The sequence below is a fragment of the Aspergillus aculeatus genome, assembly GCF_001890905.1.
Source record: "Aspergillus aculeatus ATCC 16872 unplaced genomic scaffold ASPACscaffold_4, whole genome shotgun sequence".
Lineage (NCBI taxonomy): Eukaryota > Fungi > Ascomycota > Eurotiomycetes > Eurotiales > Aspergillaceae > Aspergillus > Aspergillus aculeatus.
This window is the reverse complement of record NW_017962979.1, coordinates 541,010-564,368: the sequence shown is the minus strand read 5'-3', so window position 1 is coordinate 564,368 and position 23,359 is coordinate 541,010. Positions and strand designations below refer to the sequence as shown.

The following is a 23,359-nucleotide window of genomic DNA, read 5'->3' as shown; positions in this document are numbered from 1 at the left end:
ACTACATTTTACATTCCGTACCTCTACGTTCAGGTGAGTTCTCTCCTTCTGCGTGGTGATTCCTCCTGACCCCCTCCATGCAAGTGTTGTTGTTGTTGTACAGTACAATCACTATCAGTGCCGGCCGGGAGTATCAGAGTGACAATCAGGCTGACGTTGGTCTCTTCTTAGTGCTCCACCCAGAAACACTCCTCCGCATCGGGAAGCTCGAACGGCCCTCAACATACCTACCTACCGACCTACCTACCTACCATCTGATAACCAGTCTTTCGCTTTTCCTCCTTTCTCCTTTGTCTTGTGAGACTTCATCAACACACTGTCACCATGTCGCAAAGTCATGCTCTTTCCGATGACCAGGTACGCAACCATTGCTCATTCCCAACCGCCCCCCTCCCCGCTACGGAGGCGACTGTCAGGTCCCCGAACTCACAACCTCCCCCCTCTTCTTGAAATAGGTTGCGGGCGAGCTCCGCAAGATGACGGCCTTCATCCGCCAGGAAGCGGTGGAGAAGGCCCGCGAGATCCAATTGAAGGCCGACGAGGAGTTCGCCATCGAGAAATCCAAGCTGGTCCGCCAGGAGACCGCCGCCATCGACACCCAGTACGAGAAGAAGTTCAAGCAGGCCGCCATGTCCCAACAGATCACCCGTTCCACCCTCGCCAACCGCACTCGCCTGCGTGTCCTCTCCGCTCGCCAGGAGCTCCTCGACGAGCTGTTCCAGCAGGCCCGCGAGCAGATCTCCGGGATCGCGGCCAAGGATGCCGACAAGTACCAGACCGTGCTGAAGGGGCTGATCCTCGAGGGGCTATATGCATTGAATGAGGACAAGATCGGCGTGCGGGCGCGCAAGCAGGACTTTGACACTGTCAAGAAGGCGATCGAGGAGGCCGAGAAGGAGTTCCACGAGACGGTCGGCAAGGAGGTCACCGTGGAGCTGGACGAGGAGGAGACTTTGCCGGAGGGATCGTGAGTCAACCTTTTTCTGTTCTTTCTGGTTTCTTCCTGTTTTGGTGATTGTCCTCCTCAAAAACTAACGTCTTATGATTGTTGTATTACTCAACAGTGCAGGTGGTGTCGTGATTGTGGGCGGTCAGGGCAAGATCGAAATCAGCAACACGTTCGAGGAGCGACTGCGTCTGCTGGAGATTGATGCTCTCCCCGCCGTTCGAGAGACGCTCTTCGGTAAGAACACCAACCGGAGGTTCTATGACTAGAAGTGGCGGGGACCGTTTGGTTAAATTCTCCCCCCTTTAGAGAAATTATCTGACCTTGCTATACTGCCTCCCCTCCCCCACCCAACCCCATGTATCTATTGTACCTGTCGTTTCTTCTTCTCCCTTCCCACTGAAGATCGTTCTAGCTCTGTATACAGGCCCTTACCGTGTTTCTATTCTCCGTGTTTGTCTGGAGTTCCAATTCGAGCCGAATGATGATTTTACGCTTTCCCCGCCCCCCCGTTTTGTGCTGATTCGGTGCCGGTGCCGGTGCCGAGTGCCTACGAATTGTAAGCGTAGAGTGTGGGATATATCGTGTGTGCGTGGATAGAGCGGAAATTGGAATTGGATCCCAAAGGGATGTTTGTGCATAGCAAAAGTTTATTCTATATATACAGAGGCCGCCTGAACTACGAGTACCAGGACTACCACCAGTAGATCATCGCTTGAAGGATTTATGGAGATTGCAACGTTCCATGGGCTTAGATATTGATAAGACCTACGAGGCCTTCTTGCTTCCTCCACTACTGCTATCGCTCAGTGTGAGGCAGACTCTGGTCTAGGATACTTCGACGTTAGTGCTCGACAGACGCGATCGAGAGGACCGAGCAGTCCACCCTGTGCAGGAGGTTTAAATGCGACCACATATGCTGACTTGTGCGCAACTGGAGCAGAAAGTACGAAATCGGGCAGGAGGCCGGATGAGCCCGAAAGAGAACCATAATGTTCACAGTCAGTCCGGGGTTTGCACAGTACCGATTCAAAAGCAATGGCCGCAGGATTCTGAGCATGCTGTAAGGATGTTGGCCCGTAGCTGCTGCATTGCACGTTGCTGCAGCGCGCTTTCGTGCCGTGGAGGATGGTTGCAAGGTGCAAATAGGTCAGCAGGTCGCAGTGGAGCCCGAGCCCTGTATTTCACCCCCGGTCGCATTGGGACGGCTCCTTGTAACCTGGTAATATGCTGTCGAGAGCTGCATGAGGGCTGCAGCGATTAATATCCACTGGGGATATTCGCCACTCCACTAACTATGACTGCGAGGACCACGGAAGATGCATGAAAATAGAAGGGGTACTGTACACTTCACCGGGGAGGGGCCTCGTGTTGTCGGATTGGTATCTCTGTCCCAGCGCCAGCTTTGATAGCACTAGCTTTGATCTTCGGCAAGAACCCTTTGAAGGCTTCCCGGTCATACTCCCGGGCTTCAATGGTTCCGTAAATCGACTTCTTCGGACGCGGCCTTGTCCTGACGCTATAGACGATACGGTAGTGCAGGGTCTCAAGGGCTTCTTTAGCTAGTGTGCGCTTCAGATGGGAGGCGCCGGAGTCTTCGATCAAACTGAAGACCTTCTTGAGACGGTCGGCCACCACATCTACCTGCGTGTTGAATGCTTTTTCAGCTTCTCTGTCCGCAAATTCTGCCTGGTGCCGGCCTGAATCAACAGCAATATTGAGAAGGGAGGTGATGGCGAGAAGCTCTCCATAGTCGTACTCGGGTTTGTCTTTGCCTTTGTACTTCTTGATGTCAAAGATATCCCGCTTGAGGATGTCGGAGATTCGCGTCAAGCTGATCAGCTCGTTTAGTGGCTCGCACAGAGGCGCTGGGTTGTCGAGTAAGAAGGACACGGCTAGACGACACCGGATTAGAGCAATCCAGTCAGCTCCCGGCAGTATATGCTTGAGAAGGCGGCTTTGGAATGTTGCGTCTTTGAATGTGTTGAGTGTCGTGGTGCAAACACGATGTATCTAACAGTGTAAGTGGATTGACATTTTATCGTTTAGAAATTCAGACTCACCAAGTCCTCTGCTGTCTCCTCCGAAGAGCTCTCCAAGACGGTGACTATTGCCCTCTCGATTTCCGAGCTGATGGTGGCGACGCTTGTAAGAGTCACATCGAGCGACATTCGGAATAAAACGCCCAACAGGTACTCTCGGGTGTCGTCTGCGAATCTATCAATCGATTAGCACTCGTCGAAAGGCACACGATTTGAGAGACTTACAAATCAGCTGCCCCGCAGATCAGATCCAGGACGGACAACACTAAGCCTTGGTGCCGGGAGATAGTTTGTAGGTAATCTGCAATCGCTTAATATCCCGGAAGTCACACTCCTAGGCTTGCTTCATACCTTTGGGATCCGCATCTGGAACGATCTGTTCGTGAATATTAATTGCATTCGGAATTGCTCCTAATCGTTCGAAAAGTATGCGAAAGTCATCTGGCCGTATGAGGGCCTTAACATGTTTAGCATTTGTGTTCTGGAATCAAACAGTTAGTCAGTAAAGCATAAAAAGATAGGCTGCGAGAGAGCATGTCACCTTTATAGCCCTGCAGTACGCATGTCTGATACTGTCCTGTGGCTCCATCGGTACTGGTGCCCGATATTAGCAGTGCGAGGAGCTAAGAAGCCTGAAAGGACTCACTGGAGTGAAAGATCCATGAGATCACCTCGTCCGGCAAGAATGACCTGGAGAGAGCGACATCAACGATACCGGAATGAAAAGCTCTCTCCCTCGAATGATTCGCTGAAACGAATGAGTTTTGACCTAATTGTCATTAATTATAGGAATACTTACCTGTTAACGAGGTCAGATACGATCTCGGACTAATACATTCTACCGGAAATTCAAGCACAGGAGGCAACTCGTCCTTGAAATCAAAGAAGTGCCAAGCCTTAGTCGGATCAAAAGCATCTGTTCTGCGTAGAGCGTGAAGTAGACGTTGCATGTCCATCTCGTCATCGTCGCCCAGAGCTGACGTTAGAATTCCTTCATGTAGCTGTCCCCTCCGACGGGTGGATTCATTAGCCGCCCTGTCGAAAGACGCCCTTAGCTTAGCGATACCAGCCTCAGTCTCCTGATCATCAACCGCGGCAGTGACAAGGGAGTCAAGATTATTCTTGTACGATGGGGCAGGCTTTTCCAGCCGGGCGAGTGAATTGTTCTTTGCCGAAGCTGTACGGCCAGGACGTGAAGGCTCTGAAGAAGATGTAGAATGGATCGGTTTAGCGAATCTCATAAAAAGGTCTGCGGGAGACACTAGTGAGCCTATGGAGTCAGTATCCTCTCCATCAGAGCCCATCACGACCTCTTTGCCGTGCTTGACAACACGCTGCGAGAAGTTAAAGCTCGATCCTGGTACCAGACTTGCAGGTGACGGGGATCTATCACTTTCAGTCTCATTCTTGATTGTTTCATCGATAGATGGTGTCAGCGAAGCATGTAGTTCATGCGCTGGCCTTTCTGGGGTCGAAGAACCATCTTTTGAGAAGAAAGATGACGATACTTCAGTGAGAGGAGAAGATTGCGGAGGGGCCGGACTAGGATCCTGGCGAATGTCTTGGTTGCTTTCGTTAGTTGCAGCGAACACTGGACGCTTGAAATAACTGCTTATGCGTCGCATACTGGGCAGCTGAGGGGCACTGAGACGCTGTCATGGAAGAATGACCTGCATGCTTTGTTCAGTTTAGATCTCCGCATTCTACGGAACACGTCGGGCGCGTCTCCCCATCGCGAAGTCACATGATACAATACTATGAAAGCATGGTCATATGATGGAGATGGTAATTCGTACAGTGCTTCAAACAGCACAATTGGCCCAATTCGCAACAAAGAGAATAAATTCCTCTCAAGCTGTATTTTTAGTTATGGGACACAGGCATCATCGCCAAAACCGGATTTGCTTCCAGGCACCGCCCCATCGTTTGCTGGTTCCCGTCTCAGATTGCTATCTCATATTATGACCGTCTCCGTTCAGATTCGTCAGCTTTTCCCCATGCACCGTGACCGTTATGTAGGGGCTACTCCGTCCAGTGGCACAATATCCAGATAAATGATGTGGGGGAGGGATTCCTTCCGATGTTCATAATTTCCCAGGGGCAAAATATTATTACGGCCGATTTTTTCCATTATCTCTCCGAATGATCATACAGACTTCCAAAAATACGGTTTCTTTCAAACTGACGTTCACTAATCACCATCCATTGCTTACCAGGAAACCCCCTGTCGCCTCAGGTTTCTTTTGTCCGTCTCTTCTTTTCGACCCCAAAACAAGTCAGCCAGAATGCAGCTTGAAAGGGGCCAAAGAATAGGAAGCAATGGGTGTCGATTCGCCCACAGTCGCTGTCTGGCCTTCAACCCAGGTGGGAAAACGAGCTATTCAACTTACACTTCATATTCCTAGCTCAGAATCCTTCCTGTCTGATCGCTCTCGGATGTGGCCCAGGGGCTGGGAGCGGTGCAGATCTCAGGGTTAGTACGCCATGCCGACCACACTGTGCTTGGTAGCCTACAACTTTGGTCTCCACACGGGTTCGTGGCCGATCTATCCAGTCGGTGTCATATTCCATCCTTCCCGCAAGGTACAAGACTCCAAAGCACTCATAGTACGGCTATTTCAGTGTCCGTCTTCCGCTTCAGATGCGATGCACCCTCTCGGGGTTCTCTGACGGGAAGAGGCAGACCTGGCGCCACTGTTTTATGGAATCAATACTTGATTTTCCGAGTGAACATGTGCGAATAGGATAAACACTGAAAATGCATGATTGTTCCGGAAAGGATACGCATATCCTCCATAAAGTGGGTGAGAGTGTGAACAGTACTTGCGTCAGACGAGGCTATGGTGGCCGATTCTTACCCAGCCCCCTCGGGCCGGAACGAATAGCAATGACGGCAAGAGCACAGGCGAGATTAACAAGACTTGTTTGTGTATGTGTGTGAAATGTGAAGCTATTTTAAGTTGTTCAGAGGAACCAATTCAGTGCAGAAGCTCAAGTCGGTTCACTTGCGCGTCAACAATCTGGCATGAAACTGATGTCTGACCGAAACACTTTCGACCGGGTACAATGCTGGATGATCGACTCCGAACTAGCCCCTCAATGAGGAACACACTTCCAATGCAGGTTCACAAGAGACCAGATAATCCATGCGCAATAGTCATGGAACCGTACCAAAGTAATCTGTATCGGGTGGGGGATTTGCTCCTCATTGGCCTTGCCCAGAAGCCAAGACAGACCGACAAATATAGAGAGGAAGGCAAAAAAAGGGGGGAGTAGAGGATAATGATTGCTAGGAGAGCCGAAAGTATAAGCGGATAGCAATGGTATCCGGTAGCCGAATTTACATAATCAGAAGGGTTGACAACTTAGGCTGTGCGCATACGGAATCAATAAAAATTGAATGTAACGATTGACGACCGCATAATCCACAAGTGAGCTGATTGTTGTCCGTCGGGTTATCTAGCTGGTCATTTAGTCTACGGAATTAAGATGTGGTACCTCTCCGCGCTCCGTTGAGGTGGAGCATATCCATAGGCTGGCATCAGCATGTGCCGTCCCGGATGACCTTAGGCTGTTTCAGGCTCGCTTCGACTAAGCCCAGGCGGCCAGTCGTCCCTGGGCCTTCCAGATAGCTCGGTAATCCGGGAGTATTGATAAGGTAACAGATACATCCATTCACCTGCTATAATGGGTGCGAATAAGCAAGCAAGCATATCTTCCAGAAATGCTTAAGCATTATTGTCCGGGAGATTCGTCGACCTTCACATTCCCCAGCGATCCATCTACCGGTATGAGGCGCAATTCGCCTGTCCTGGTGGTATGCATGGCAGCATGGCTGCCGCAGTGCATGGACCCCGGGGAGGGTGGTCCCGATAAAAGCCATTTCAGCGACATTGGATAGATAACTTAGTCGGTGGTGCATTGGAAGAGTGTAAGATTTCTGTAATTGCAACGACGACGTAGGTCGAAATTAAAGGCACGAAGCAATAATGGTTGACATGTTGAGCATCTGCCAGCAGACAGACCGTCGCAGGTCTGCATCTAATAACGTGAAGCGCCCACGGTCTAAAGCGAGGCTGGGTCGTAATTGTTGCCGGGCGGTTGAACCTCCTTCCCTATAGTAGATAGTAGGTTGACCCAGGTTAGGCAGGATGTGCGCTATCATCAGCCGATGGAATCTGGGGATCAGCAAGCAGCAAGCTCCCAAGTTCTTAGTACTCACTGAGATTCTCGAAGACCGCCTCTGCTGACTTTGGTGATGACAACCGATCAAGTTGTCGCTAGTGGATGTTTTGAGAAGTCGATCGGTGAGCTGTAACCGTAACAATTCCTGAATCTGTCCATCTCTGTAGGGGCAGGAGCGCAGAAGCGTATCATCACTGCCAGATCTGACTACTCCGTACCAGACTTGACAAGCAGCTTCCACCTGTAAGCACTGTATGTACCTAGTCACCTGCTTTTTAGTGTAAGTAGTTCAGGTGTTTGCGAAACCTCTGGCATTCCCTGAAATCAATAAATACGGGGCAGTGTATTGAGATGACCAAATTTTGACAGCTTGGTACCGCATCCGCGTCCACCCTAGTATTTTGATACCGTACCTTTCGAGTTCCGACTCGCCGCCGCCGCCCCCCCCTCCCCCCCAATTCCTCCCACCCCCCCCAAAAAGGTCCCGTCGGCTGCTGGGTGTTCCATGAGAAGGAAGAGAGCGAGACCGAAGGCTGTCCGGAACGCTGTCCTTAAGCCTCCTCTTGGTTCTTCCGCAAAGGCTGATTCTCTTAGTCTGCTTGTGGTTTTTATTGTTTCTCTATTCCTTTTCCCGTATCGTTTAATTCATTCGTTCATGGCACATACATGGCCCATCGTGGGTGATCTTCGTCTTCCTTCCCCCTCTCCGCTCGTTTCGCCTTCCTGTCTGCCATTGCCCTGTGTTTTGTGAGTCTCCTTTGGTGTTATTGACACTCCTTACCTTCTCGCATCGCTGTGTCGCACTCAAGCGCCCATCCTATTCGTTCCCCGTCGCTACCAACCGCAATATATTGCCTCGAGCCGACCCCGTCCTGACTCCTTACCCTTTCGATCTGACTCCGACTCCGGTATAAACAAATCAACTCGCGAGCGGGCTGCGCTGCCAGGGTCCAGCTCGTTGATGCGGATGCCCTTCCTTTGTCGTTCCGAACAACACGGTGCCTCTTTTATGCCCACGACAGGGTCGCAAGTAGCCTAAATGGCTTCTGTCGATTTAGGCGCAGATAGCGTTGAGCCTGACAACGAGGCTCGAGAGACCAGCAGTAATGTCTCCAAACCAACAAAGCGCCAACGATGGGCAACACAACGAGTTGCCGGCTCAGGAGGAGCGCGGAAACGAGTCTCGATAATAGATCGGCTGCACAAGCGCCCAAATGTGGAAGAAGAGAAGCAACAACCGGCTGCAGTTGATCCGCCTCCTCCACTACCTCAGAGCCCAGTGAATTCGACCGCTCCAAGTAATAGAACAATTTACTTCAACATACCTATCCCTGAGAACGAGAGAGATGAAGATGGACGCCCAAAGATGGAATATCCGAGGAACAAGATTCGCACAGCCAAGTATACGCCTTTATCGTTTGTACCCAAAAATCTTTGGTTCCAGTTCCAAAACATTGCCAATATTTACTTTCTCTTCATCATTATTCTTGGTGTACGTCCCTACCCCAGAGATAAAAGGAAACCTCACTTACACCCCATTAGTTCTTCTCCATTTTTGGCGTTGCTTCTCCAGCGGTGAACACTGTTCCCTTGATCGTTATTGTCGTGCTCACGTCGCTCAAAGATGCTATTGAAGATTTTCGCCGTACCGTCCTCGACAATGAGCTAAACAACTCACCTGTATACCGTCTGATAGACTGGACCAACGTGAACTCGACCGAAGATCAAATCTCCATGTGGCGCCGATTCAAGAAGGCTTGCACCAGAGCTACCGTCACCACGTACAGAGCCACGAAGGCTCTATTTCAGCAGAAGAATACCCCTCAACCGGCAAAGGATAACCGCCGCGCAACGTTTATGTCCACGATATCTCCGCGTGCTTCATTCGCTTCTCAACGCGAAGACGATGCTATCCAAATGACCTCCGTTCAGAACTTTACCCCCGATGCCCGACCAGACTGGCCTCTTCCGGCTGCAGATGTCGACTATCGATCGATGCCGGACAAAGCTGCCGGATTCCAGGCCGTGGAACGGGACGCTTCTGCGACTCCTCCAAGGAAAGTTGGAAGCATAGTCGATATGTCGAAGCAGACCTTAGGGAAAGCAAGATTCAAGCGCGATTTTTGGAAGAACATTCAGGTCGGAGACTATGTTCGATTATATAACGGAGATCAGGTTCCCGCTGATATCATCTTGCTATCGACATCCGACCCGGATGGCGCTTGCTACGTGGAAACCAAAAGTTTAGACGGAGAGACTAACCTCAAAGTCCGACAAGCCCTCCACTGTGGCCGCCAAGTCAGACATGCTCGAGATTGCGAGAAGGCAGAATTCGTGATTGATAGCGAGGCTCCACACCCTAATCTCTATGCCTACAACGGAGCTTTGCGTTGGGATCAGCGTGACCCCGACTATCCCGATGCGTCTCGACGGGAGATGGTGGAGCCTGTGACGATTAACAATCTGCTTTTGCGTGGTTGCTCTCTCCGTAATACTGAGTGGGCTCTTGGTGTTGTTCTCTTCACTGGCGAGGAGACAAAGGTTATGTTGAACTCGGGTGTCACCCCTTCTAAACGACCCAGACTCGCCAAGGATCTCAATTGGAATGTCATCTATAACTTTGTTATCTTGTTCGTCATGTGCCTCGTTTGCGGAATCGCCAACGGGGCTGCTTGGGGCTCGTCTCACAGGTCTCTAGATTATTTCGATTTTGGATCGTACGGAAGCACCCCTGCCGTTACTGGCTTCATTACTTTCTGGGTCGCCTTGATTCTATTCCAGAACCTCGTTCCTATCTCGCTTTACATCTCACTGGAAATCGTCCGCACTATTCAAGCAGTTTTCATTCATAGCGACGTCTTTATGTACTATGATAAACTGGGCATTTCGTGCATCCCGAAATCCTGGAACATTTCAGATGATGTTGGGCAGATCGAGTACATTTTCTCCGACAAGACGGGCACATTGACCCAGAATGTGATGGATTTCAAGAAATGCACTATCAATGGTGTTTCTTACGGCGAAGCTTTCACAGAAGCTCAAGTGGGTATTGTCCGGCGAGAAGGGGGTGATGCCGATGCAATGGCCGCCAATGCCCGAAAGAAGCTGGCCGCAGACACTGTACGGATGGTGGGCATGCTTCGGAAAATGTACGACAATCCGTATTTACGCGACGAAAGCTTGACATTTATCTCGCCAGACTTTGTTGCAGATCTGGATGGTCACTCTGGCGAAGCCCAGAGGAAAGCAACAGAACATTTTATGCTCACTCTTGCAGTATGCCACACGGTCATCACCGAGCAAACTCCTGGAGATCCTCCTCAAATCGAGTTCCAAGCACAGTCCCCTGATGAGGCTGCCTTGGTGGGTACAGCGAGAGACTGTGGCTTTACTGTGCTTGGAAGGTCAAATGATGACTTAATCGTGAACGTTTTGGGCGAGGAAAGGACATATACTGTTCTCAATACCTTGGAGTTCAATTCCACGAGAAAGCGTATGAGTGCGATCATTCGAATGCCCGATGGTAGTATACGACTCTTCTGCAAAGGTGCGGATAGCATTATCTATTCGCGCTTAGCGCCAGGCAAGCAACAGGAGCTGCGGAAACAAACTGCTCAGCACCTTGAGATGTTCGCTAGCGAAGGTCTGCGTACTTTATGTGTGGCGGATCGTGAGCTCAGCGAAGAGGAATATCTGGCTTGGAGCAAAGAACATGATCTTGCCGCTGCCGCGCTTACTGATCGCGAGGAAAAGCTCGAAGAAGTTGCAAGCAATATCGAGCAAGACCTCATGCTTATTGGCGGTACAGCAATTGAGGACAGACTTCAGGATGGTGTCCCAGACACGATTTCTCTGCTTGCTGACGCCGGAATCAAGCTGTGGGTCTTGACTGGTGATAAAGTTGAGACAGCCATCAACATTGGCTTCTCGTGCAACCTCTTGGACAATGATATGGAGCTTATCGTCTTTAACATTCCCAGTGACCAACCGCAACGGGCGTCGCAAGAGCTTGACAAACAACTGGAACGCTTCGGGATGACTGGGTCGGACGAAGAATTGATTGCTGCGCGTGGCGATCACAGGCCGCCCGCCCCCACGCATGCCGTTGTCATTGACGGCGAAACCCTCAAATTGATGCTCGACGAAGAACTGAAGCAACGCTTCCTTTTGCTGTGCAAACAGTGCAAGTCCGTTCTTTGCTGTCGGGTGAGTCCTGCTCAGAAGGCAGCAGTTGTACGCATGGTCAAAAATGGCCTAGATATCATGGCCCTTTCGATTGGAGACGGTGCCAACGATGTAGCCATGATCCAAGAGGCAGACGTCGGCGTCGGAATTATTGGTGAAGAAGGTCGGCAAGCTGCTATGTCATCTGACTATGCCATCGGGCAATTTCGATTTTTGCAACGTCTTGTCCTCGTTCATGGCAGATACTCATATCGCCGTATGGCGGAGACAATCGCGAATTTCTTCTATAAGGTGCGACGCATCACCAACTTGATCGTCTATATACACTGACACTTACCTTCTTAGAATTTGGTCTGGACACTAGCGCTCTTTTGGTACTCGATTTACAATGATTACGACGGCTCGTACCTTTTCGACTACACCTACATTGTTCTGGTCAACGTCGCCTTCACTTCACTTCCCGTGATTCTGATGGGCATTTTCGATCAGGATGTCGATGACAAGGTGTCATTAGCCGTGCCTCAACTATATATGAGAGGCATTGAGCGAAAAGAGTGGTCGCAGCTCAAGTTCTGGTATGCGGCCCTATAGCCCTCCCCTCTGCTGCTGGCACTGACAAAACCCAGGCTATATATGGCCGATGGCTTGTATCAGTCTATTATTTGCTTTTTCATGCCATACCTCCTATATAGTCCCGCAACATTCGTGCACCATAATGGCTTGAATATCAACGATCGAACGCGCATGGGTGTCCTGGTTGGCACCAGCGCTGTTTTCGCGAGCAACGGCTACATCCTAATGAACTCCTACAGGTGGGATTGGCTTACGGTCATGATCAATGGCATAAGCTCCCTCCTTATCTTTCTCTGGACTGGGATTTACTCTTCACTTGAGGCTTCAACCACTTTCTTCCACGCCGGTCTGGAAGTTTACAGCGCGCTGTCATTTTGGGTTGTCCTATTACTCACTGTCATGATTTGCCTTCTGCCTCGCTTCGCTGTAAAGTCTTTTCAGAAGGTTTTCTTCCCACTTGATGTGGATATTATACGCGAGCAGGTGTCTCAAGGAAAGTTCAAATTCCTTGACCAGTATGAGGCTTATGTCCCACCCCGAGCAGCTGAAAAAGCGGCAGCAGCTCGCGCTCTTGGCGACGAGTCCTCGACGTCTTCGGATTTTGTGAAGCCGATACAGCCGACTATGAAGCATGATCCATTTTCAGATGAACAGCAGATATTCTCCCCGTCTTATCCTCCAACTATTCGCACCCACAAGTCACACAGCAAGAATGGCAGTAGTGGAACGACCTATGCCTCCAGCCTTGACACCACCCGACTACCTCATCCACAGCCTGTGGATTATGTTCATTATTCATCAGAGCGAACACGACATTCATTTGACAGAGTTCCACCTACATTTGAGGTGGACCAAGACTTCCAACAACCCGAATTGTTGACGCGGGAATCCTCGTATCCCAGAGTACAAGAACCCGATAGCCCTCTCAAAAGCCCTCATGATCCTCCATTGCATGCGATTTGATACCACACGCTTTACATCGTACATATATCGACTTTTCTTCACCCTCGCTTCTGTTCAGTACAAGGGCCCGACTTTAGGAGTCGCTCTCCTGCAACGGGCCTTTGTCGACCTTCCTGTCCATATATTCAACCTGTTCTTTTTTGTTGTCTGACGAGTAGATTACCCCATATTCCACGATAGAAGGCGTTTGGTACCACGTTTAAACGATCCGGCGCAATTGGTTCGCTTACATTCTGTTGACCTTATTCCAGCAGTGATTCTATTCTCCTCCAAGATTTTTCATTTGCACCTGACTTAGGAGTCATGGCGCGTTGGCCTGCTTTCCTCTTTAATGTCCTTTACCTCAATCTACCTACTTCCTCTGTACAGAAGCGTCTCATTGCATACGCGCGCAGTCTATCGCAACCCTCCATTTCTTTTCTCCTCCATTTTAGTTGGGACATTTCCATGCACTTGTACCATTAGATGGTAATATGTACCCTGGAGTCGGCACGTTGGAAATGAACATCATGTGAAGATGGGCCATTGGTTCCGTTGGTTTCTGATTTAAGCTCGATGAACTCAATCCCTACGACCTCCATAATTTACATAATAGTACATTTTTTGATGTTCAATCTGCAGTCAAACACATTTCCGTGGTAGTCTATAGTACTTAGTAAAATTCCATCATAGTTTCCGCAAGTTACGTGCCGTAGTGCCCGCCGCCAAGTTGGTGAAGCGCGTCTTCGCGCGTTAAGTGGATTATCGACAGAGCAAGGGTCACCGCCTTTCCCTCGAGCCAATCATTTACACGGAAGGGACTGCACCGATTCACTACGTTTGTACCTATCGAGGGCATCACTTTCGATCCCGTCACGTTAAACCGACCAATTTCTGAGCATATCCGCTGCTGCTTGAAACCCAGCAGGAGGTGATACCTCGCATCGGACTGGGGAAGTCAGACTATATTTTACTTCTTCATCTCCTCACCAGATGTGCTCGACTTATGAAACTTGATTCTCTCCCACCACGCCCGCCTCCGCAATCACCAGCTATCCTCCCTTCGCCGCACAGTAGCCATGCTCATACACAAGGTCATTGTGGTCTGAGTTCTTGTTTTCTCATACGCTCTAGAGAGGACCTTCTCAACCATCCACCTCCTGGTGTTTCTCCAAATTACTCTTGCCATGGAGGTCATGGATGTTATCGGGTTCGTATTTACATCATGACACCAACGTTTATCTTTCACTGTCGGTTCACTGACCGAGTTGTTTGTCTACAGAGAGCTACAGTCTCTTCCCGATGCCATCCATATCCTGTGTCCCAGGCAGCACGATGACGATCACGGACGGTACGACGATCCCAGCCAAGTAGACGAGTCGGGGAAAACGGTTCAAGAAATAGTCACAGAGGCCAACATTCGCAAAGAGAAGTTTCTGTCCTGCATGCGTATCCTGGCTTATAACCAGGAAGGTGTGGAAGAAGTTCAGTCTTGGATCTGGCGGAAACTAGACGATTCACTGGAGAAATGCGACTTCTGCATCAAGCAATATTATACAGGGAAGATCTGGCTGATGGAGCAGCTAAAAGAAAACTACGACGATGAGGATATCGAGAAGTTTGCCCGCATGCTAGATGAGTGGGACATCAAGCGAATCACGAAGAATTTGGCCACTGCTACGGCGCAACTCAAAGAGGTTCCTCCCCAGGGGATCGGGCTTCATGTATTGGACCGAGCATCCTTGCTTTCAATCTTCGAGACTCTGAGCTGTGATGCCATGTTGCGCAGTGACAGTCTCTTACAAGAGTATTTCGATGAGCCATTCCGGCTGATCCAAACAAAGCGCAGTTTGAAGGTGTCCGATTATATCCCTGCTGTCACCCGTTTCCTTTTCGAGCCCAACCAGAATCGCAGCTTCTGGGCCATTCACTCTTGGATGCGATACTCACGCCCCCCGACCGCTGAGGAATTTGACTGGGCAATCAAGGAAGGTCTTGTTGATGCACTTAAAACCGCATCGCAACAGCCAGCTCAAGTAGCAGTCATCCAGCGGCTGTGGCGTGGCATGCAGCTTGTAGTGAAAAGACTGGATAAGGATCAGATTACCCATCATCTCCGCGCGCTCGAAATCGATCCCTGCCGTCTCTCTGTGGACCACCTTGGTATCCCTTCACCGGGCTTACGCTTCTTACTCAACACGATACAAATTTTCTTGGAAAAGGCACCGATTGATTTCTGGGATGCTATGCAGACGATTTCACCTCAAGCTCTCATTGAACTCGTGTTCTACAACCCTCAGCTGGATGCGTTCCTGATGCAGGCTACGGAGGGTGAGCCGTTCGAAAAGTCTGCAATGAAAGACATGTTATCATGGATTAGTCCATTCATGTCGTCTCTCAAAGGAGCGCATCAACCCTCAGCTTGCAGATCCCTTGTCTATCAACTTCTCGACCGACTGCAGGACTCACGGTTCCCCAATCTGTCCAGGTATCACTGCTTCCACACCGGTCTGGTCATTCTACTCCATACCCTTCGCAGTTTCACCGACCATGAGTCCTCAAGAGGCTCCGTGGCTCGCATCGTACTGTCCGAAACGCTAGGTGTTGTAAGCGCAAATATCGAGAGGATACTGCGTCCTCCCCAGTTTGCGGTCGAGCAGGGACGTCAGCGAGAAATATCATCCTTGTGTATGGACGTTATCCGTAATACGCTTGCCCTGGAGTGCCAGTCCCTCAAGAGTGACTATGAAGTGATCCTGCACCAGAACACCCTCCAACATGGAGTTAGTACATACTCTGCTGCAATCTGGGATGCGGTTGTTAGGCATCTCCACGAAGATAACTTAGCTCTCTCAACCTCTGCTTTGCTTGGTATATTACCTCTGGTTGGCCTTGAGAAGTTTCCTACGAAAGGAGAGTCAAGCCCGGAGAAAACTCACTTCAATGTGATATACGGCCATTTGACCAATCTGTCTTGTCAAATCATTGAGCGCCTTGCAGACTTCAAACCTGAACATCTGAATGAGCTGTTCAAGAGCCAGGATACTAGCAGTGCCTTAATCTCCGCCTTGTTTGCAGCTGATCTGGACACATACCAGGCTGCCGTGGATCTGATCAAAAACGTTAGTGGTCAGTCCGCTCGAAGAGATGCAATCTCACACCTGCTGGAATCGTTTTTTACGACAAGTATGTATGGGTTGAGCTGGTCTTTTCGACGTATCTCGAATATGAAGACGTTTGCCTCCGCACCAAGAATGTTGCATACGGGTACAGATATTATCGACATCCTGTGCGATAGTCAAACTGGTATGCTCAGAACCCGCAAGTTGGCCGATCGGCGGGAGATACTTTCTCTCCAGAAGCTCTGGGAGTACCTATGGCAAGCTTTGACTACGATATTTGACTGCACGGAACAATGGCACCTCCGAGGTAATGACAAGGCCGTCATGCTGGAATTTTGCCGCGACAGCATTCAGTTTGCCGATCTTCTTTTCGGACAATATGGTGTTTTTCTCAGCGCTGTAGTTGATGCAGACCCAAATTCAGAAAGTTCCGCGCGAGAGAATTTCCTTAAGGCCGCAACTACAACCATGAGCGCGATGGTCAAATGGCTCCGCCTTAAGGATGAGTACTTGGCGACGACGTTAGTGGGACTCGTGTCCAAGATTTTGCGACGTTTAGGGGAGCTCAGCGTCACGACTGTTAGGCAGGACGCATTGAGTTTTATTGAGGGCGTCGCGGTGAACTATACCGTCAAGACAATCTTGACTTTGCGGGAGAAAGCGGAGCTTGTACAAGCCCTAGAAGCTTATTACAAGAAACCCATTGTAACCGCATCAACAGCCAGCCTCAAGAAGCAGAGCATGATTACCTCCTTCGCCAAACCAGTTGATCCAACGGCAACTCCTAGCCCCCCGAAATCCGCTGATGAGTTCGATGATAACATCCCCGACGATGTCCTATTACAGATGTCGCGATCTGTCGAATTAAACAAAGAGAGGCTTGCCACCGAAGCTAAGAAGAAGGCAGAAAGGGCGGCGAAGGCACTGCCTGCTATTCCTAAGCCAGCCCCAGCTCCCCTTAAGCCGAACGTGTCCATTCAAGCTTTCCGCGAGAAGCGTGAAAGAGAGCGGGAGGCGAAGAAGAGACGTGACATGGCGGAGCTGGCACGGCTCAAGAGGAGTCAGCCAGCAATCGGTGTTGCTGAGCAGACCGCTGAACAGGGCTCCGGCTTGCTGGGACTTGGTGTCAAAGGCAAAGATCACAATGTCCCCGCTGATAGTATGATGGTTTCCTCGGGATCTGAGTCTGAGTCTGAAAGCGAAGATGAGCTTGACAAGGAACTGTTCGGCGCCAAGTCACGCTCGAAGCCCGACGCCGTCAAAGCTTATGAGGAGAGCAAGCGGATGTCTTTGAAACAACAAGGACCTGTGAAGAAGATCAAGCAAGTTCGGTCGGCTAAAGACATGAGAGCACGACTGGCGCCTGATCTATCCTCGCTGCATCGCACAATCCTTGGTTGGGATTTCTTTGCCAATGGTGATCTTCCTCCAAACTCCGGACGGACGGATTACAGTCTGGTGTCCAACGCTTTTAGAGACCCCATCGAGTACCAGAGGACCTTCGAACCCCTTCTCATACTGGAAGCCTGGCAGGGATTCCAGTCGTCAAAGGAAGAAGGTTCATTCAAGCCGTTTGAGATCAAGGTGGCCACTAGGTTGTCTGTGGACTCCTTTGTGGAAGTGAACACTGCCGTGTCAGCTCTCGAGGCTAAAGACTTCGGCATAGGAGAAGCCGACATTGTCTTGCTCTCTAAGGCCAGGTCGCCAACAGCGGATTCGTCTGCGCCTCATTGTCTCGCCAGAGTTTCTGGAATCAAGAGGAAGAAAGGTACTGTCGAGATTTCGTACCGGGTCAATCCAGGCAATCCTTTCATCAACTCCCTGGGCCCTGGTACTTCCATCTGGGGTGCAAAGATCACTTCCATGACTCCTCTCGAGCGCGAATACGGTGCTCTCAAGGCTCTTCAATACTATGACCTGTGCGAAGAGATTATCAAAGCGAAGCCGTCACCTATCCTCAATTATTCAGATGCGAGTCTCAAACCTATCGCTGAAAACTACAACGTCAATCCTGCCCAGGCCAAAGCAATCAAATCGGCTCTGGATAATGATGCTTTCACACTCATTCAAGGACCCCCGGGTTCCGGAAAGACGAAGACTATTGTGGCTCTCGTAGGTGCTCTTCTGAGTGGTTCCCTTGGCAATCAAGGAGTAGCAATCTCACGTCCCTCGGCTTCGAGTAATGCTAGACCTGGTGGGAGAACCACAACTTCGAAGAAGTTGCTTGTCTGCGCTCCCAGTAACGCTGCTGTGGATGAATTGGTAATGAGATTCAAGGATGGCGTGAAGACTATAAATGGCCGTCAAGAGAAACTGTCCGTCATTCGTCTCGGAAGAAGTGATGCCATAAATGCCAATGTTCTGGACGTCACTTTAGATGAGCTCGTCAACGGGAGACTAAGCCAGACAAGTAACAAAGACCCGGGCGAAAGAGACCTGCAGAAGATCTACATGGAACACAAGGCTGCCGATACGGCCTTCAAGGAGACACGTGCCAAAATTGATCAATGCAGAGCCCAAGGCTTGCCCGTGCCTGAAGAGTTGGAAAGAGAAAGTGAACTTTACAAGAAGAAAAAAACCCAACTGAGTCAGGAAATCGACAACGCAAGAGACAAGAACCATTCAGCGGCACGTGATGCTGATTTAAATAGAAGACGCATCCAGCAAGAAATCATCGACGGCGCTCACGTCATTTGTGCGACTCTCAGCGGAAGTGGACACGAGATGTTCCAGAATTTGAGCATTGAGTTTGAGACGGTCGTTATCGACGAAGCAGCACAGTCGATTGAACTGAGCGCTCTTATTCCCTTGAAGTATGGGTGCTCCAAATGTATTCTGGTTGGTGATCCGAAGCAGCTGCCGCCTACAGTTCTCTCGAAGGTCGCTTCGAAGTTCCAGTATGAGCAGAGTCTGTTCGTCAGAATGCAAGCCAATAACCCTAGGGATGTGCATCTACTTGATATCCAGTACCGTATGCATCCCGAAATCAGTGCATACCCTAGCTCTGCATTTTACGATGGCAAGCTGCAAGATGGCCCCGATATGGCCCGCCTTCGCGCTCGCCCCTGGCATCAGAGCGAACTTCTGAGCCCTTATCGATTCTTCGACGTGCAAGGGCTTCACCAGAGCGCTGCCAAAGGTCACTCTCTAATCAACTTGGCGGAACTCCGTGTAGCGATGCAGCTCTATGAGCGTCTATTGGCAGACTTCAAGGGCTATAACTTCGACGGCAAGATTGGCATCATTACTCCCTATAAAGGTCAATTACGCCAGCTCAAGACGCAATTCTCTGCCAGATACGGAGAATCTATTCTCAGCCGGATCGACTTCAACACCACGGATGCTTTCCAGGGTAGGGAAAGTGAGGTGATCATATTCTCTTGTGTCCGAGCCTCGAACAAAGGCATCGGTTTTTTGGCTGATATTCGTCGTATGAACGTCGGTCTGACGCGCGCCAAATCCTCACTCTGGGTTCTTGGTAACTCACAGTCCCTGGTACAGGGCGAGTTCTGGAATGGTTTAATCAAGGACGCCCGCAGAAGAAACGTGTACACAGACGGCGATGTCCTGTCAATACTCCAGCGACCGCAATTCACCGGGTATAAGAATGTCGAAATGCTGGACTCAGAAGCACCGAAATCCGAGCCTCTCTCAAGAGCAACATCGGTTGGCTCCATCTCTCGGCCTTCCTCGGTTTCTCGCGACAAGTCGGAATCGCCCTTTCCCGCATCAGCATCCGGGACAGGAACTCCGCCACCTCCCCTCCCCGAAGGTCCATCTGGGGGTGGTAATGGACTGGATGTAACGCGCACGTGTGGCATCTGTGGAAGCTTCGATCACATGACGCACAATTGTGACAATGACGACGCGAAGGAGGCAACCAGGGGCACCTGCCTCAGGTGTGGTGCGACGGGCCACACGCGTCTCAATTGTAAAGAACAGCGTTGTGTGGAGTGTGGGCAGACTGGACATGTCGCTGACAAATGCCGTGCTGGCACGAGCTTATCGAAACAGGAGAAAGCAAGGATCAATCGGGAAGAATTCCATCTTGCTCAGCGGCAAAGGCAACGGACCGAGCAACAGCGGCGTAGGCAACTGGGCGGGCACGATCCGAAGGTGCCAATGGTCCAAGCGACCAATGGGCCTTCGCCGCAAGACCGGAAAGTCTCTGAACAGAACAAGGTTGAGAACCGCGATCTCTCGGGCAAACGAAAACGCTCCGATTCACCTGCACTAGATGCTTCGAACTCATCACGACCGCGCAAGGATAGTCCGAATTCAGCATTCGCGAATGCTCCCAAGGGTCCTCGACGCAAGATCGATGCCAACATTCCTCCTAAGACAGAGGTAGACATTCTTTTCTGTCGTATCAAGATCTGAGTTCTTGACTAATTGTGAACCACAGGATTTGGTGAAGCCATCTCGCGATGGACCCGCGTATGGCACTTCGAATTATGGGCAGTCCCACCATGGACCCCGACCAGGCCAAGGTTCTGCAGGTGTATGTGATCTCTTCATGCAATTTGCTCCCATCACTGGCTAATTTGTGTTGTTCTTGCAGCCTGCCCCACGCCCTCCGCAGCCAAGGCCTGGCAACAACGTCAGACCCCCGATGATGCGCAAGAAGAAAGAAGCCGATCCATTCATCAGACCGAAGCGAAGATGATCATCTCTCCGATAGCATTCGATCTCGATCTCCAGATATTCGGTCGGTCGCTGGCCGCGTCGTTTTCTTGCCCGCTTTTCAAACATGTCATAAGGGCTATTGATGTGCTGGACGATCGCTTGTATGACATATGACAATGCATATGTGCATGGATGCACTGTCGATGATTCTGACCAGTGCCTTCTTTGCTTCTCTAATGTATTCTGTGACTTGACACTTTGGCAGCCACATTTGGGCCCATTTACGCGGGTGTGACATTCTCCACTATCCACTCTATACCGTTGGGAGTACTGACGGCACGAGGCTTGTCATAACACGGTGTTCTCGAATCCTTTCCTTATGCCTCAAGCATCAGCGGCGTCGTGTTAGCATGCTTCTGCGATGTGGTTCTCGATGTATTATTGGAACAAGGCATTATTGGCAGTGAGAGGATTGAGAGTTAAGGAAAATACTATCATCTGAGGTCGGTCCCCTTTGAATCAGGGGGGAAATGGGCAGGGGGGTGTGAGTAGTCGACTGGTTGAGTAGCATCATCAGGCCGGTTTCTTCTTCTAGATCAGGTAGAATAATTGTTCGCCAGGGCTCTTTGGGTAAAGGGTAGGGTAATGAGTGGGTGTAGCCAGTGATCGATACATGCCCGACAAGTGTCAAAACCCATGACTCGATCTGGGCGACATACACTCGTCATGGTCACGAAAGGGCGAAGATCAAGCTGTGGACCTCTTCCGGTCTTTTCTGGTTGAGGATAAGACAGGCTGACGTTCCCAAGCTCTATTTCCATGTGCATGTGCCACTGCAGCGCTTGGGTCCTACGGTTTCTGAATCTCCAGTGAGACGCATGAATTGTCTCACGAGTAGTTGGGGTGGCGACGATAATGGTGATTCGGACCGGCTCAATTACTATGCCTTTGTTCCAAGGCGATTGGATTAAGTTGCCTTTGAAAGCGACCTGAAAGGATGAATGAACTACTCCCTCCCCCTTTTTCTGATGACGCCGCACGGATCTTCGATCGAGCAGTGCGAGAACCACCCGTTCATCCTCTCTTGATGTAGGTAGAGAACCTGATCCATTCCTTATCCTTGTATAATTCCATTTCAAGCCGACCCTGTTCGAGTTTCACCTGGAAGCATTATCGGCATCAATCGTCAACTACCGGTAGATACTCTTACAATTAAAGATGGACATGCAAGTGCTTGTCTCAGAAGCGCAGAGAGAGGAATTCGCATTCGGAGAATAATTGCTAATTGGACTTCTCTGGGGGGGGGGGGATGGGTTGCATCGACTGCTGTACTCCGTACCCGCAAGTGAGTGTAAGAGAGAGAGAGTGTGAGAGAGCAATACCGTAGGAAGGGGGAGGGAACTAAAAGGAGGTGCATGAACTATCGGCTGCAAGGGAGTCCGTGGCGCTAATTGGGATTTCTTTCTTTTTTTTTGTGTGTGTTTGTGTGTGTGTTTGTTTTCTTCCTGCCTCCAGCCGTCGATTGAGTTCTCGATGATGATACGATTTTACTTTCTCCTTCAGATACTGGTTCATCGGGAAAAAGGATAAGGAAAATAAACAGGGGGAGAAAATAAGAAAATGGATGTGCTTCATCAGACACACGAGATTCATCGCCAGTTTTGGGCCCTATTGACGAACCGCACCTATGCAGTCAGTCTTATCTGTTCATTAAGTCTGTGGGTTGATGATAACCTCGTATGATTTGTCTAATTATGGTGTTATGTTTGCTGTGTCAATGTGTGGAGAGAGACAGAGGGGATTGATGCTTGTTTGCTTCCACACATCGTAGCTTTCAATAATGTCTACTCGGTATGGTCAATTGCCACTCCTTCTCTTTGCTGTTGGACTATTGAGGTTTCTCTACCATGAAGTCCTTCCATTGATGATGCATGATCCCGTCTCTGATAGGGTTGGGTTCAGTAAGGGCTGATCCTCTCTGTGCTACCAACAGTGTAGCAACAGTCTGGAATAGAGAGTTAGTTGGAGGGGAGAGCACTGTACTGTACATTGGCTAAAGAAAGAAAGAGCGCGCTGATGATGCGCATTGAAAGAGACCGAGAGTCAATGGGTAGAAGTAGAATGTGACCTGTCATCAATCCCGAGAGGTTCCTTCCGTCTGTGCATCTGTCACATTCAACACCAGTCAGTCCGTCAGTCCACTGCATCCACTGCATCTACTGCATCCACTTCACTTCCTCGACTGCATCCACTTCAATCGGCCACTACTCTACTTTAGGTTCTCTCTTCCTTTGAGTTACTGTAACAATCGCCGATGGGATTGTTACGAGGCTGACACCTCACTTCCCACCCATTACTCTCCCCACTACTCATCCACTGCTGCATGGAGAGTCAGTCTGTCCACCGATAGGTACAGTACATTCACTTATCCCTCGGTTGTTGGGTACCAACTCCATACTTCTCATTCGCTAACGGGAACCAATTGGATCCTCTCCCCTGAGATAGAAAAAAAAACAATAAAAAAAAAGAAACGAAACGAAGCGAACGGTGCTGCCATCCCGGCCATCCCGTGGTATCCCTTGCGTGATATCTAACGGTTCCTCCAGTATCTCGTTCGAAGGGAGACAGCAAAGACCGAAGCTGCAATCATGAAGTCACACGAGACAATCACAGAACCAAAGGGCTGATGATCGCGCCCTAGGATCATCGATAATCGCCGTTCGAAGTTTGACTGGCCT

At 50.1% G+C, this 23,359-nt stretch overlaps 4 protein-coding genes across 4 annotated transcripts; 3 read left to right on the top strand and 1 right to left on the bottom strand.

Moving 5' to 3' along the window:
• Positions 1 to 14: 14 nt before the first annotated feature.
• ASPACDRAFT_1865703 (H(+)-transporting V1 sector ATPase subunit E) lies at positions 15 to 1,215 on the top strand (the record flags this gene model as incomplete). Its single annotated transcript, XM_020197866.1, has 3 exons — positions 15 to 357; positions 456 to 967; positions 1,065 to 1,215. Exons 1-3 carry the CDS (start codon positions 325 to 327, stop codon positions 1,213 to 1,215), a joined length of 696 nt encoding a protein of 231 aa, XP_020058362.1. The 5' UTR covers positions 15 to 324.
• Positions 1,216 to 2,296: 1,081 nt separating this feature from the next.
• On the bottom strand, positions 2,297 to 4,613 carry ASPACDRAFT_40844 (uncharacterized protein; the record flags this gene model as incomplete). The annotated part of the gene is made up of 7 exons (XM_020200830.1): positions 2,297 to 2,959; positions 3,010 to 3,163; positions 3,214 to 3,289; positions 3,340 to 3,469; positions 3,530 to 3,582; positions 3,635 to 3,736; positions 3,788 to 4,613. The coding sequence occupies 7 exons, from the start codon at positions 4,611 to 4,613 to the stop codon at positions 2,297 to 2,299; spliced, it is 2,004 nt and encodes a 667-aa protein (XP_020058361.1).
• A 3,599-nt stretch (positions 4,614 to 8,212) lies between these two features.
• ASPACDRAFT_50779 (uncharacterized protein) lies at positions 8,213 to 12,894 on the top strand (the record flags this gene model as incomplete). Its single annotated transcript, XM_020202395.1, has 4 exons — positions 8,213 to 8,665; positions 8,716 to 11,649; positions 11,704 to 11,933; positions 11,985 to 12,894. The coding sequence occupies 4 exons, from the start codon at positions 8,213 to 8,215 to the stop codon at positions 12,892 to 12,894; spliced, it is 4,527 nt and encodes a 1,508-aa protein (XP_020058360.1).
• A 1,166-nt stretch (positions 12,895 to 14,060) lies between these two features.
• Positions 14,061 to 20,661, top strand: ASPACDRAFT_40842 (putative tRNA-splicing endonuclease; the record flags this gene model as incomplete). Its single annotated transcript, XM_020200829.1, has 4 exons — positions 14,061 to 14,083; positions 14,156 to 20,342; positions 20,401 to 20,496; positions 20,557 to 20,661. 4 exons carry the CDS (start codon positions 14,061 to 14,063, stop codon positions 20,659 to 20,661), a joined length of 6,411 nt encoding a protein of 2,136 aa, XP_020058359.1.
• Between the last annotated feature and the right edge of the window lie 2,698 nt (positions 20,662 to 23,359).